Source organism: Diabrotica virgifera, chromosome 1, assembly GCF_917563875.1.
Source record: "Diabrotica virgifera virgifera chromosome 1, PGI_DIABVI_V3a".
NCBI lineage: Eukaryota > Metazoa > Arthropoda > Insecta > Coleoptera > Chrysomelidae > Diabrotica > Diabrotica virgifera.
The window spans coordinates 54,895,013-54,910,409 of NC_065443.1; the positions used below are offsets into that span (position 1 = coordinate 54,895,013).

General features: G+C 33.2%; 1 protein-coding gene across 1 annotated transcript in view; it reads left to right on the plus strand.

Annotated features, from left to right (window-relative positions):
• The window catches only part of LOC114328599 (ATP-binding cassette sub-family G member 1), a gene marked incomplete in the record, with an annotated part of 266,280 nt that overhangs the window by 144,048 nt on the left and 106,835 nt on the right, over positions 1–15,397 (plus strand). Inside the window, 1 exon segment of the mRNA XM_050657211.1 lies at positions 5,006–5,198. Coding sequence (XP_050513168.1) covers positions 5,006–5,198 — 193 coding nt within the window.

A 15,397-nucleotide genomic window follows, 5' to 3' on the forward strand; every position in this document is an offset into this window, starting at 1 on the left:
AATAGGTGCAAAATGTAACAAATTGCTTTGGTGGAATTACAAATTAACTCTTTGGATCAGCGGTCAGTAGAAACAAGACAGAGAGGAGGGTATGATACAACAAGAAGAAATATTCTTTTTAATAAGTTAAGTAAAAAAACGGGTTTTATGTTTTATAACCCCAGAGTGATAAAAGGACAGTCCTCATTATGTTAGATGTCAAATATGGGCTATTAATGACACATTTTTTGTGCAAAGACAATTTCTTTTATCTTAGATCATAATCATTACGCAACAAGTCAGTGATAAATGGACCCCAACTATTATTAATAATTACCAAAAAAACTTGTTGCTACTTACACTATCATTACTCGTTTTTTTTCTGGTATTTAAGAACAAAAAAATAATGTTTTTAGACGATATCAATTACACATATTAAATACTTGGTTTGATGGAATAATAATTGATTTTTTATTATACTGTACATTCATTAATTTTTTTAAATAAAAACCGTGAACGTGTATGAGAAAAAATTATATTTCAAGGAAATTCTACCCATTCTCTGGAGGACTAGATATTTTTACCTTTAGATGTAAGGCTTTTACCCAAGGCAATATTCCTCCAGAGTTTGCTAACTCACTTGATACACACTTTTGTAAAAAAACACTTTTTCTCTGTACAATGCATTTCTTGCTCTCGATGGTGTTACATCTAACGATTGGAGAGTGCCTTTGTCACAGAACAAATCTGACCGTATGAGGAACTAGTTTTCATACAACTGTATGTGATTTGCCCACTAAGCGTGGTGTATTTGTGTGTGTGTGTATATAGTCGTCTGTGTGTGTATATATGTGTATGTGAGTGATGATGAATCAATAGATCTACAGTGATGATATAGCTACAGTCCCTATCTCAAGAGAAGCTCCTTTTAAACTAGTCTTCTACTCTCTCCTCTGATCTTTTTAAAATTTGGTTTGAACTGAAACTGAATTTGGTTTTATTTTTCATTTTTTACTTTCCGCGGACACAGGCAGGGCCGCGTTTAGGTCAATTGACGCCCTAGGCAATCCTCTAGTAGCCGCCCTTCAAGCATGTAACATTTTTGCGAAAAAAAATTGTAAGTAGATTTTTTATTTAAATAAGAATACATAAAAATTGCCATTCCAGTTCGATCAAATCAGATTTCTCTCTTGATTTTTCTTTGGAAAAATTATCATCTTAATGTCGTCATAATTAATCGCCTTTGTTACGTCGCTTTCTATGGACAAAATCGACAAATTGTTAAGACGTTCTTGCGTCATACTTGATCGGAAATTATTTTCATGACTATTTTAAATTTTTGACATTCTCAAAAATGACCTTTCAGCGGACACGTTGGTTGGCAACTGGGAGGCACAAATAAATGCGCAAAGCACATTCTAGCAAGTCTGTTCTAGCAAGTTTCAAACGGTTTGAAACCATCAGCGAATAGTGGACAAGCGCGAGTAGAGGAGATAGCACTAGTGACTGTATTATGTTTTCTCACTGACCAACTGTTTGCTGACGGTTACTGACTAGTTTGACTGTTTGCTAGAACAACCTAATATCAAAATTAGGGCAAATATCTTTCAATCCACTCTTCTTTAAGTATTTAGATAATATGTCAATTATTGGTGATTGGTAATTTTATTGTGGTATCCAAATGAACCTTTAAGTGAATGCATTTATGTATTATATATTACAATATATATGTATATATATTACAATCAGCGAGCAATAGTAAGAATTGAAAAAGAAACATCTGAAGAAATGGAAATAAAGAGAGGAGTCAGGCAAGGCTGCATACTATCACCTCTATTATTTAACGCTTATTCTGAAGAGGTAATGCGAGAAACTCTGGAAGATGAAACAGTCGGCATAAGAGTAAATGGAGTCTTAGTTAACAACATCAGATATGCAGATGATACAGTAATAATAGCCGATAGTTTACAAGACCTGCAAAGACTCATGAGTAAAATAGTAAAGTGTAGTAGGGAGTACGGACTCTCTCTCAATATCAAAAAGACGAAGTTTATGAAAATTAGTAAAAACAACCATAATACTAACGAAATCTTGATAGTAGAGGGCCAGCAGATCGAAAGAGTAAAAAAGTACACTTACCTAGGAACACTTATAACAGAAAATAATGACTACACTGCAGAAATAAAAGTCAGAATCGAAAAAGCACGTTCTAATTTTATAAAAATGAAAAAGGTCCTATGTAGCAAAGATTTAACATTAGCTCTTAAAGTACGCCTAACAAAATGTTACGTCTACAGTGTTCTATACTATGGAGTGGAATCATGGACGTTAAATGTAGAGACAATGAGACGACTTAACGCCTTTGAAATGTGGACCTATAGAAAAATTATGAGGGTTTCCTGGGTAGATAGAGTTACAAACAATGAAGTACTGAGAAGAATAGGTAAAGAAAAGGAAGTTGAACTTACAATTAAAGAAAAGAAGCTACAGTATCTCGGACATGTGATGCGGGGCGAGAAGTATGGCATCCTACGACTCATAATGCAGGGAAAGATAGATGGCAGAAGAAGCATCGGAAGAAGACGAATTTCATGGTTGAAGAACCTGAGAGAGTGGTTTGGATGCAGCTCGAAACAACTATTTAGAGCTACTGCCTCAAAAATTAAAATAGCTATGATGATTGCCAACCTCCGTAGCGGAGATGGCACCTGAAGAAGAAGATTTATGTATTATGAATGATGTAGGAATCTATTAGTGCAGTCAGTGAGGGTATTTGGCTACGAATTCCATTCTACTGCATCAATTTACTTGATATTTTCACTGTAAGTAGGGAAATAGCTCAAGAACCAAAGTCTACGCTATATACTATGACGCTTTTGACTTAGGGTTGGTTCCAACCCGTTCTCGGGGGTGGAAATTTTTTATCAAACTAACACCGGAAGTGGCCAGAGAACCTAATTTTAAGCAATATCTGTTTTATAATTTTGTTTGAAAACTCAATACTTTTGGAGTTAGTCGTGGTTAAAAATTTGCCATTTTCATTGAAAAATGACACTTTTCGGAGACTGTTTTTTGGGAATGCCATAAAAATTGTGCATCTAACGAAAAGAACTATATAAAACATTTTTGTAGTTTATGAAAAATCAAAGAGATTCATTTTTTCATAATTCTTCTAGTTTTAATAAAAAAAGAGATGGTAGGCGAAAAAAAATTTTTTGGTGCATGCTCAAATCGGTGTATTCAACTTAAAATAACAGACATCGATTGTCGATTTTAGTGGTATAATGCTACGAATACATTTTGTAGTGCTTGAAAAGACCTTTAAAACGAGAACTGGTAAATGTCGGTTACACTCAATCTAAGCGAGATATGGTGCAAAAAAACTTATGACTAATGTATTTTAAGGAAAAATGAGAAGTATATTTATTAATCCCTCATCCACCAGAATTTAAATGCATCGTTTTTCTTCTAGAATACCTTCTACTATAGTGTTATTTCTATATTCAAAAATTGGACGGGTTTAAAATGAATGGTTTTTGAAAAGAATAAGATCAAATTATAAAGCGCATTTTTAAATTTTTTTAAAAATCTTCCTTTTTCTCCATGTAATTCGAAAGTGATAAGAGATACGTAAAAAAATACCTTACAAAAATGTAGGTTTTCTTTTAGATAACAATTTTATTTTCCTTTTATTACTGTATCTCATTATCATTTTCGAGTTACATGGAGAAAAAGAAGATTTAAGAAAAATTAAAAATGCTCTCTATAATTTGATCTTATTTTTTTCAAAAACCAAACATTTTAAACCCGTCCAACTTGTTGCACATAGAAATAACACTATAGTAAAAGGTATTGTAGAAGCAAAACGATGCATTTAAATCTGGTGCATGAGGGGTTAAAATATACATAGTTCTCATTTTATCTTAAAATAAATTGGTCATTCTTTTTTGTTGCACTATGTCTCGCTTAGTTTGAATGTAATCGAAATTTAAAAGTGCGGTCGTTTTAAAGCTCTTTTCAGGCAGTGCTTACAAAAGATATTGATAGCATTATACCCTTAAAATCGACCATTTCTCTGTTATTAAGTTGAACACACCCATTTGAGCATGCACAAAAAAAAATTCTGTTCACCTACCATATCTCTTTTTATGTTATCACTAGAAGATTTATGAAGAAACAAATCTCTTATATTTTTCATAAGCTACAAAAATGTTTTATATAGTTTTTTTCGTTGGATGCATAATTTTTAAGGTATTCGCAAAAAACCGTCCGAAAAGGCGACATTTTTCAATGAAAGCGGCAAATTTTCAACCACGAATAAACCCAGTTTAAAAAAAATATAGAATAGTGCGCTCGCTGCCTTTGCGGTGCTGCCGACGACGCGACCAAATAATCCCTAAAATTACGACTTCTGTCCTTTTTGAATGAATAGTGTTAAGAAAATGCAATTTGTTTTCTAGAAATGAATGCCCACTTATATTCCATTGATGGATGTACTGATGTACTTAAATGTTATTCGATTTTAATTTTTATATACAATTATTTTTTGTACAGTATTTTTGCCGCCCTCTCATAATTTGCCGGTCTAGGCAACTGCCTATATTGCCCATTTGGATAAAGTGTCCATTCACGAATGTTTTTTGACCAAGAAACTTGTTTTCTTCTACACTTCTACGGCCATCTATTTTGCTATTAAGGATCCGTTGTAGTATTCTCTATAGATTTCCTTTAACTATATGTCTCAGATAAGATATTTTCTGGTGTTTACCAGTCTTTGAAAGTTTATCGAAAAAGGTAAGATTTACTTTTCCTACAATTTCGTACATACACTTTGTAATATGGAAATACCCTTCAACGAATACATAATTTTCTATGTATAATAATCATGGACGTACGTTTTTTCTGTCACTTCCAGCTTAATGCCTTAAAGCGAATTCGACAAACTATGACGTATTGAAAAAAGGGTTTGGGATCAACTGTACAGTATCGTTTACAACTACAAATCATATAATATATTTTGTTGCAGAACCAAAGGAAGCACCGGAACAGTAAAATTAAACGATGTCGTTCGAGACCAGAGCCCCCGGTATAGAAAATTATCAGCTTATATTCCACAAGATGAAGAACTTAGAATGGCTTTGACAGCGAAGGAGGCCATGACGTTTGCTGCTCACCTAAAACTAGGTTACCGTGTTTCTAACGATTATAAATTCAAACAGGTGAGTTAAGGTATAATTTTCCACTCTTAAGTAGACATGAAGAGTTGTTTTGTGTGTAGTAGGTTCATAAATAAACCGATTTTCATAGGTTTGATTTCTTCCTAGATAAATTTTGATCTCGAATACAAAATATCAAATACAATTGAATACTAACTTAAAGAATATGTACATAATTCTAGGTACCTAATATTATGCATTAGAAATATGCTTTATTGTTACTGAAAATTATACAATTTTATGGACAAAGATTAACATAGAGTCAAAAAAAGTAACAAATACAATTTTCTGAAATTAGATAAATCATTCATATATAAAAAAATATACAAGTTAATAAAGTGAAGCAAAAAACAGAACCAATATATTGCAAACCTTATATAAATTGCAAATTGAACATACAACGTAATAAAATACAAACATAGGAACTAATACGTTTAAGCTGTTGTATGTGACACCCAAATGTAGATAAATATAATTTATGTAGTTACATGTACGTTACCGTAAGCCAAGCCGCACACCAAAGAAACATGAAACGAAAAACATGAAACATGAAACGAAAAACATGTTTCATGAAAAGAAAACACTGCTAAACAAATCTCAAAGTCCGCCTACCAATGAAACGAGTGTGATTCATGCTCATGACACATTTTTATTTTCGGAGAGTTTCATAAATGGCCAAACATATATTTGTTTAGCAGTGGTTTATTTCCATGAAACGTAATTTACGTTTCATGTTTCTTTGATGTGCGGCCTGCCTAATATGAATATATAAAAGAATATGAAAATACTTATAGTCACTCAATACGCAATGGACAGAGCAATGCTAGGCATGTCACTTAAGGATAGGAAAACAAACACATGGATAAGACAGAAAACCAAAGTCACCGATGTGGCACAAAAATCAATGAAATTGAAATGGGAATACGCTGGACATGTAGCTAGGAGCGATCTAAACAAATGGCACAGAACAATTCTAACCTGGAGACCATACCAACATATAAGACCCAGAGGCGGATCTCCTATGAGATGGACAGATGATCTGAAACGGACTGCCGGGAAAAATTGACTACAAGTAGCGTACAATAAATAACAATGGAAAGGAAGACTTGAAGAGGCTTATGTTCAGATGTGGACGTGAATGGCTAGACGAAGAAGACGAAGAGCAAGCCCTGTCTGTTATCTCTTGAGACCATACCAGGATCCCAAAGATCTTGGCCTGAAAGTGCCTGGTGTGTTTGATGTCAATATCCACCGCATTTCACATACACTTCCTCGTTCAACTAAAGGAACTATCACTCACAGGAACAGTTAGCGGAATCAACTAGAATAAACTTTCAAGGCCCTTTCATTTAAATCTGGATCCCACGTACCAAAAAAAAGTGGATTAATAGCATTAATAGCAAACTTTGATGTATGGCAACACGGGAACAGGAGAAGTTTTAATTGTGGAACAGGTTAAAAATTTGGAACGTCATACTACGAAATTGTTCCATGTATTTTGTCGGACAGAACTTCCAATTGATTTGTTACCATTTCATTAAACTCTCATGCAAAAATCAGACTGGTGTTTATCACCAAGTGGGCATTTTAATGAGTGGAACACGAAGAACATGTCAAATGACAGGAATCATGTTGGTTAGTAATAGCAGTCTGATTTTTGCATGAGAGTTTAATGAAAGGGTAACAAATCAATTGGATGTTCTGTCCGACAAAATACATGGGACGTTTTCGTAATCAGAAGTTCCAAATATTTAAACTGTTCCACAATTAAAACTTGCCCTGTTCCAGTGTTCCCGTACATCAAAGTTTGTCCGACTAGACACCATTAAGCCATTAACAAATTTTCAGCTTGCTATTAATCAACTTTTTTTTTGGTACGCGGGATCCAGGCCTAATTGTAAAAATATACTAAAGAAGATGGACTGCCACGCATTCGATTCAATCTTCCGTCTGAAAAAGTAATTCAACACTCCCAGATTAATACAAATGAGGCAATCTTTAATAAATTTGTACAAATTAAAGTCAGATAATATCTGACTTTGATTTGCATATTATGCAGATAACATCAACATCATCGCTAGGTCCAGCGAAGTCCGGCCTGTGTGTGCACGGAATAGGAACTGAAATATTGAAAATAAATTTGCCAGATTTTATAATCACTAATAAAAACCCTATCGATAATATTTATAGAGTTATTAGTAAAAGTACAATAAGTAGGGTGGGTAATGAAAGAATAATTATTAGACAAATCAAAAGAAGAACACTAACAAAAAAATGTACTTTCTTAAGCAAGTTATTAAGAAACAACTATCAATGGAAATCATCAAACACCTCCTTTTTACAGATCTACAAATTTCATCCCATCCCTCTACAGCCAAATTCAAACCCTGGCCTCCCTCAGCAAACCTCTGCATCCGTTACGGTCTTTAGCCACTCTCCCACATGATCGACTGCAAAGAAGTCATCATCTACATCATGCTCCCATCACTTTTTCGATCTTCTAATGGGTCTCTTTCCCTGCATTCTTGCCTTCAGCAATTTTTTTGAAAGCCCAAATTCATATGGCTTGTTCATTAAAGACTCTGCAGGCTGACATACTGGGATAAATGTGGTTATTTATTTAAATATTATATATTTCATAATTGTATCTGACTGGCCCCCTATATAAATATGATTAGGATAAGAAAGTTACAATATCTCATGGAAAAATGTAGGGAAAACGAAGTATTGGAAGAATACGCATCTCCTGGCTTAACAATCTGAGAAACTGGTATAATTGCAGTTCCATTGACCTGTTCAGAGCTGCAATCTCAAAAGTGAGAATAGCTGTGATGGTTACCAACCTCCTTAGAGGAGACGGTACCTAAAGAAGAAGAAAGCCCCTATTGTTCTTATTTATAAGGCCTAGTATTCATCTCAGTACCTTTATTTCTAAGATGTCCATGAAATTTACAGATTTTTAAGTCAATATCTAACTTTCACATCCATAGCTCACTACCGGTAGCATGGTCTTGTAGATTCAAGACTTAAATCTTTGGTGTAGGTGTCGTGATTTAAATATCTAGTTCATAGTAAAGTATGCCGTAGGTATTTGCTAGGATGATTACTGTAGATGAAGCTCTGTATCGTCAATGTAGTCCCTTGTGATATTAACTCCTTATTGTGATCCGCAGACGTTCGGATACAATTAGCGTCTCTTTGCAAAGACAATGACGTCTACTTTGCAAAGTAACAAGACACTTACTCAACACACACACTACACATTACTCCCCTGAGTTAGTGATAAGTTATAGTCTAAAAAACAATTATGAAATTGACTGGCCAGTTGGTTGTGAAAACCAGTGCCAATAAAACACAAAACTCCTAAATAAATAAAGCTATCTACTTTTTCTAAGCTGTCAATTTTCAGGTAGGTTTGTGTTGTTATCTCCGATCGACTATGTGCTACGATTTTAGTCTTTTTCGTGTTTATTGACAGACATATTTGTTTAGCATGTGATTTAAGTTCAAGATACGTATTCTCGCCTGTTGATTATTTCTGCTCATAATGTAGATAATGTACAACAAACACTTATGTACAAATATCTGGGACACGAGATCAAAATAAGCAGAGACGATCAAACTATAAATAATCATATGTCATATATCATATATAATCATATTATAAAAAGTTCAATTCCCATACGTCTCAAGAGAAAAGTTGATTAGCAATGTGTTGTGCCCGTACCAACTTATGGAGCTTAATAACGATTTCGGATAACGTCAACACACCATTCATCTCAAGCGTTATTATTCTTCTAATACCTTCTTCTTCTACGGTAGTACAGCCCACATTGAACCTTGGCCTCCTTAATTTTTTTACCCCCACCCTTGTTTTCTGTGGCTGCTCTTTTCCATACACGGACTCCTAAAAGTGCTTGTGCATCGCTGTTTACTGTGTCTTCCTAGCGCAGCGCTTTCTTGACTTTCCAACTGGTCTCTTTCCCTGCATTCTAGCGTTCAGTGCTCTTTTTGGTATCCTATCCTCTTCCATTCTTATTACATGTCTGGTCCATTGCAATCTTTGTATTCTAATGAAGTCTGACAAGGGTGTTTCCTTATAAAGTTGATAAAGCTCGTTGTTGTATCGAATTCTGAAGATTCCGTTTTTTCTCACAGGTCCTGATATTCTCCTCAGTACTTTTCTTTCGAATGTGTCGAGTTTGTTTTGAATGTTTCTTTGAGGACCCAAGCTTCACTACTATAGCATGCTATTGGTCGAATTAAGGTTTTATATATATTCTCATCTTTGTATTTCGGTGGATATTTTTAAACTGGAATATGGAGAGGGCAAAATAAGCTGCATGGCTTGCATGGCATTATACAGGGGTGAATGGAAGCATTGTATTTTCTCCTAATTTTAAAAAATTCTGTGGAAAAATGGAATAGCTGATTTTGTTTCATAGTCCTGTCATATTATCTTGGAAGCATCACTAAAATTTTGTTTTTTAAATTATCCGAATATCCCTTTCTTTGTAAGAGCTGTACCATTTTTTGTAAATAAAAACACTGATTGTGAAGATTAGAAGACATAAAACAGAGGTTCGATTGAGAAGATTAGAATGGCCCGAATGCAGCCCCGATCTCAATCATATTGAGCATTAATGAGATGAATTAACAAAAGCTATTCGCCGTCATCCTAGGCCCCCAGTAAATTTGGTACCTACAGTTATGGCCCTGGTAGAGAAATATCGGGTTATTCCCCAGGCAAGGATAGCACATCCTTATTCGATGCTAAGCAGATTGCGAGTACTTAGTCGTTGCTGCAAGAGGAGGACCTACCCGCTATTTAATTGTTTTGTTTTGTTGTTAATTTTGTTTTACATTTTAGTGCGTTTTATATTTTTAATTAAATAAACCTTCAAAGCAGTGCTTTATTTACAGCTCTTACAAGAAAAAGGATATTCGAATAATTCAAAAACTTAGTGATACCTCCAGTATAATACAAAAGGAGTATATGAAACAAAATCAGCCCTGCAATTTTTCCACAGAATCTTTTAAAGTTAGGAGAAAAAACAAAGCTTCCATTTACCCCCTTATAATGCCATCTCAGTAAAAATTTTTTGCTACCGGAATAATAACAAATGACATCAATACATGTACCTACAAACTGATGCAGGAATCTTGAAAATCGGAGTAGAAATAATAAAGTTATAGATTGTCAAACTTAATCAAAAATTTTGGGTGGCGGAATTTTGTGCCAATGAGTTTAGTTTACTAATAAAACAACACAACAGTTCTTTCCGACAATGCTAATATTGAGTTGACCAATCCATTACTATAAGTGGAAATTAAAACAGTATTATTTATTTTATGTTCAGATAGTTTTGTGTTATATTATAATATAAACTAAGAACAACCTTCACAACAAAACTCAATAGTCAAACTAGTCAAACATCTCATAATTTTCCATTATTAAAACATCCCAATGATCTAATTTGATGATTATCCAACAATGTGATTACAGTAGAACAATAATTAGTAAATACATTATTTAATTTTTGAATAATATATCCTAAATTTGCATAGACAATTAAAATCCACTTATAGGTTAAGTGTCGATTACATTGGTGTTGATTTCTTTTTAATAACTTGAAAGGAATACTTTTAAAGACATTTAAATTACATCACTCCCCACCACTTTGTTACTTAGAATATTTATAAAATATACATAGTCGTGGCTTACATTATCATATTAATGATACTTATTATTATGGTTGTTTTAATTTAATCCACTACAAGTTAATAGGTATAGGGGAGAGTTGGATAAAACGGGATAGTCGGATAAAACGGGATACCTAGCCTAGAGACCCAACTAGTGGTGCTATCAATCAGACAACGACGGAAACTTGTTATCAGTCGTCATTTTAACCATATTTTAACATTCTCAGTTCGTTTTACCTCGATGCCACTATTTGATGAAAGTTGTTGTGTTTAGAATTGTTTGACTCTATTTTTTTGATACTTTGTACTTTTAAGTGCGTTGTTTTCTACATTATACTGCCTACATATCTAAACATATAATTCCGGTGACTATTACATTTAATTAAGCACTCATTAACGAATATTCTCATGTGTAGTCTATCTAATTTTACTTTCACATTTAGGCAGCAGCCATTTTTGTTTTGAAAAATGTCTGAGTTGGACAAAACGGGACACTTATAAGTTGGATAAAATGGAATACAGTTTGTTATGTCCGGTTTTATCTACCTATTTATTTGTTGGCCTATTAATTTTTTAAATAGAGATATGAAGCGTTTTCTCATACCGCAGAGAAGAACAACATATTTTTATGTGACTTTTGTTCTGATATACGTACCTAGTCCTAAATAAAAGGTCTTATTTCCCATTTTGCCATAAAACATAAAAAATGACTATTTTTAAGTTTCTTACTACTGAAGATATTATTTTTTCAAGAGTAAATTTTACTATACAGTTTAATGTCTACTTAATTTAGACATAAACTAAGTTTTAGATAATTTTATACAAGAAATTAAATATTATAAACCTATCCCGTTTTGTCCAACCGTGGTTAGATAAAACGGGATGTGTAGGACTTTAATAAATATTTTCTTTTACTATTTTCCAGTTATTAAAAGTAGCTAAAGATATGTGTTTTGTGTGCTGCAATAAATGTTATACCTATTAAAAATAATATTATGATAATGTCTTTAACATATTTTCCGTAGTAAAAGTAAACAAGAATGGTATCCCGTTTTGGCCAACTCTCCCCTACATAACACTGTTGGACAAAAAATCAGGATGATTAAATTTTTTGTACTGTTTTATACTTTTACTTTTGTATTAGTAGGGAAGGAAAGTATGCTAAATTTGCAGTTACTCGAGCGTTATGGAGACCTATTGGGTTGTGAAGAGTAGGTCCTAAAACCAAAAAAAGTTAAGTTTTCCATAAAGTGGGGGTTTTTTTTATTTTTTAATTTAATTTTCCATTTCCAACAATCGTTTTTTCCTATTATAGCGCCATCTATCCATAATTCGAAACATGTCTCGAATAAAATTTGCTTATTTTACGTAAATAATCCAAATCTGCAATAAAAATTGGGCGCTCCTATTTAAAATTTTAAAGTAACCCCCACCCCACCTCCGAGGGGCGTCGTGTTTAGTGCTATTCGATAGATTTTTCAAAAATATTGAATACGTGTATTTTGCAGTTTTTCGATCTGATGTTCATTTCGCGAAATATCGCGGAGTTCGTATTTAAAATTTTAAATTTACACCCCACCCCTCTCCGTGGGGGCTCGTGGTATCATTCGATAAATTTTTGAAAAACATTGAGCACGTATTTTTTATTTTTTCGATCTGACGTTCATTTCGCGAAATATTGGCATTTTTTGTGAAATTTTGTGACTCATCCCATTTCAAGCCTCTCTCAAATCGTCAGATTTTTGAAATATACACTCTTTTGCATGTACTTAACTTACCTTATCTTAATCTGACGATTTCGAGTTTTTCTAAGGATATTTTTTTGTCGGACCCCCCTTAACGAACTCCCCTATATTAAGAGCCAATATACAGTAGAGGTACATTTACACATTTACAGGATACAAGGTTTCTCCCCATGTGATAATCTGACGCGCTCGAGTAACTGCAAAAATCCGCGCTTGGGCTACCCTACCATATTGTTTTATACTTTTTGTAGATATCAACGATATGATATAAAAGTTGGAGTTGTTTAAAAAATATTTTAAAGGCCACAATTTTAATTTATTTATCTTTTTCCACTTACATTTGAAGAAACGCGGTACTAGGCGAGGAAACAAATTACTAAGATCGCCTAAACCTCTAACTTTTTTAAAATTAACTTAAAATGTTAAGACTATTAAATATTAAGTCATCATGCTATGCCTCAATGTCTCATCAGACATAATAAGATGTTTTTAAACAGAACACATAAAATAAAAATGCATGTATAAAAAGTGAACAACAGACTATAAAAATATAATAATGTGGATTCAGGGATACATTAGATATGTACTTAAGTATAACCCTCTTTTTGCAATACAGGCGACCTTCCAATGTCGTAGACCTCACTTCGATATATACGTATTCATTGTTGTTTACTAAAATATGTTCCATAGAACAAAATACCAAGAGCTCATAAAAATACAATAGTTATTTGGTCTAGACCTTAGTGAATAGGGTATAATAAACAATATATTATATTTTAAACAAATTGCTACTGTTCTGTTATGAATAGGGATCAGTTAAAAGAAGATATACATAATAACAAACAGAGGCGTATGGTAAGATTGTATACTATCTCAATAATTACTATTCAATATTTTTTTATTCACAGGAAGAAATACGATGTGTTTCAGTGCCGGTTTAACCTAACTTCGGACCCTGGGCACTAGAGATTTAGGGGCCCCCTTCATTGCTATTCGTTGTCAATTTTTTTTAACAAAAACACATACATTAACTATATACGTTTATTGTAAAACCCATAAATTTTTAAAAATTTTAAATAGTTATTTATGAAACAGTTCGTGAAGTATGCGTTTTGCGAACGCACGCGATTTTTAGAGCACGAGCGACAACGGAGCGAGTGCTATAAATCGTGTAAGCTCGCAAATAGTACTTCACGCACAGTTTCATACAATATTTTATCTACGATAAACAAATAAAAAAGCTGTAACTCTTCGTCACTGGAATTCATTTTTATTCTACAATTTTTAGAGCTTTGACATTTAAAAATTCTAACTACTTTCAAACCACAAAACTGTCAAAACTTTTGTTGTAGTTCATTGCTCATATTGTCATCACCATGACAACGCGAATGTTAAGGATTGTCACCATGACAACGCGAAAGTTAAAAACAGTGCGAAAAAGTAAATCCCATTTAAAATACATTGTTACTTCACGCACACTTTAAATCCTTCACGCACTGCTATCTATAATGACAGTTTTCACAAACTAAAAACTTATAGGTACATAATATGACATAGAGTAGATAAAAAGATTTTTAAAAGAAACGAGAAAAATAGCAAACGTAAAAAATATTTCAAAAAATATGTTCAAAAATATAAAAAAAAACAGAAAGTTCTACAGAACAACACATGACAAACAAAAAAGCATATTCTAAAAAATATATAAGACAAAAATTAGCTCACTTCTTTTCTTGACTAGGCATTAGCAAACTGTCATATATTAATACTATCAAAATTCAGTTGCTCCACTTCTTCATTTTTTATAATACGATAGTGGTAATGCGTCTAGGTTTTCTTGACCCTTTGACCTTCAATAAATGTATCTTTATTCTTTTTAAAGCCAAAAAAAGGCCGCTCGCCTGACGCATTAGAAATTGGTATCGTCAAATAAACTTGCAGTAAAGTTAAAAATTGGCAAAAGTTGCCTTTACATCCTGGATGACACCAAATTTTCAAATGTTTATTCAAATTTTGGCATAACGTTATAAAATGAATAATTTCACTATGCAAGTTCTCTTTGGTTTCATCAACATCTTTTTTATATTCCTCGCATAAAATATTAATTCACTATTTGACTTCTTTATTTAGCGTAAAAAACATCTAACAGCTGATGTAACATCTTTGTTGCATTATATTCTCTTTAAAAGATCTTGAGAAATATTGAGGCATATAACATTAAATAGGTACTTCAATTCTGAATATCTCTTGCCCCTTTAAAATGGTTTCACTTTCAACTGCTTCATCGAAAAATCATCGCTTTTTTTTAATTGAAAATAATTTGCACGAGTAACAATAAACAGCTTTAACACTTTTCCTTGCCTCCATTGGGTTTTACTCTAAAGTGTTGCTTTCATTTAATCTTCTATAATAAGCTTTTGTAATTTGTCTCCAGCTTCATACATTTTTTACAATTTTCTAAGAAATCGCTCTTTGGTTTAAAAATTGTCACAGTTCTTATTTATCATTCTTAAAATCAGACCATATCGAAATCGCAGGTATTTCGTAGTCTTTTTCTCTATTTAAAAAAATATGGTCCTCCATTATTTAGCTGACTTTAATTTGTTATTAATAAAAGGAAGGGTCGCCAAGGGCCCCTCCGGGGCCCGGGCCCCTGGGCGCCCGCCCCAAGCGCCCAATGGATAAAACGGCACTGATGTGTTTACCGTCATTTTTCTTATACAGTGCACTGGAATAGGTGTTACCCCCCTAATTAAC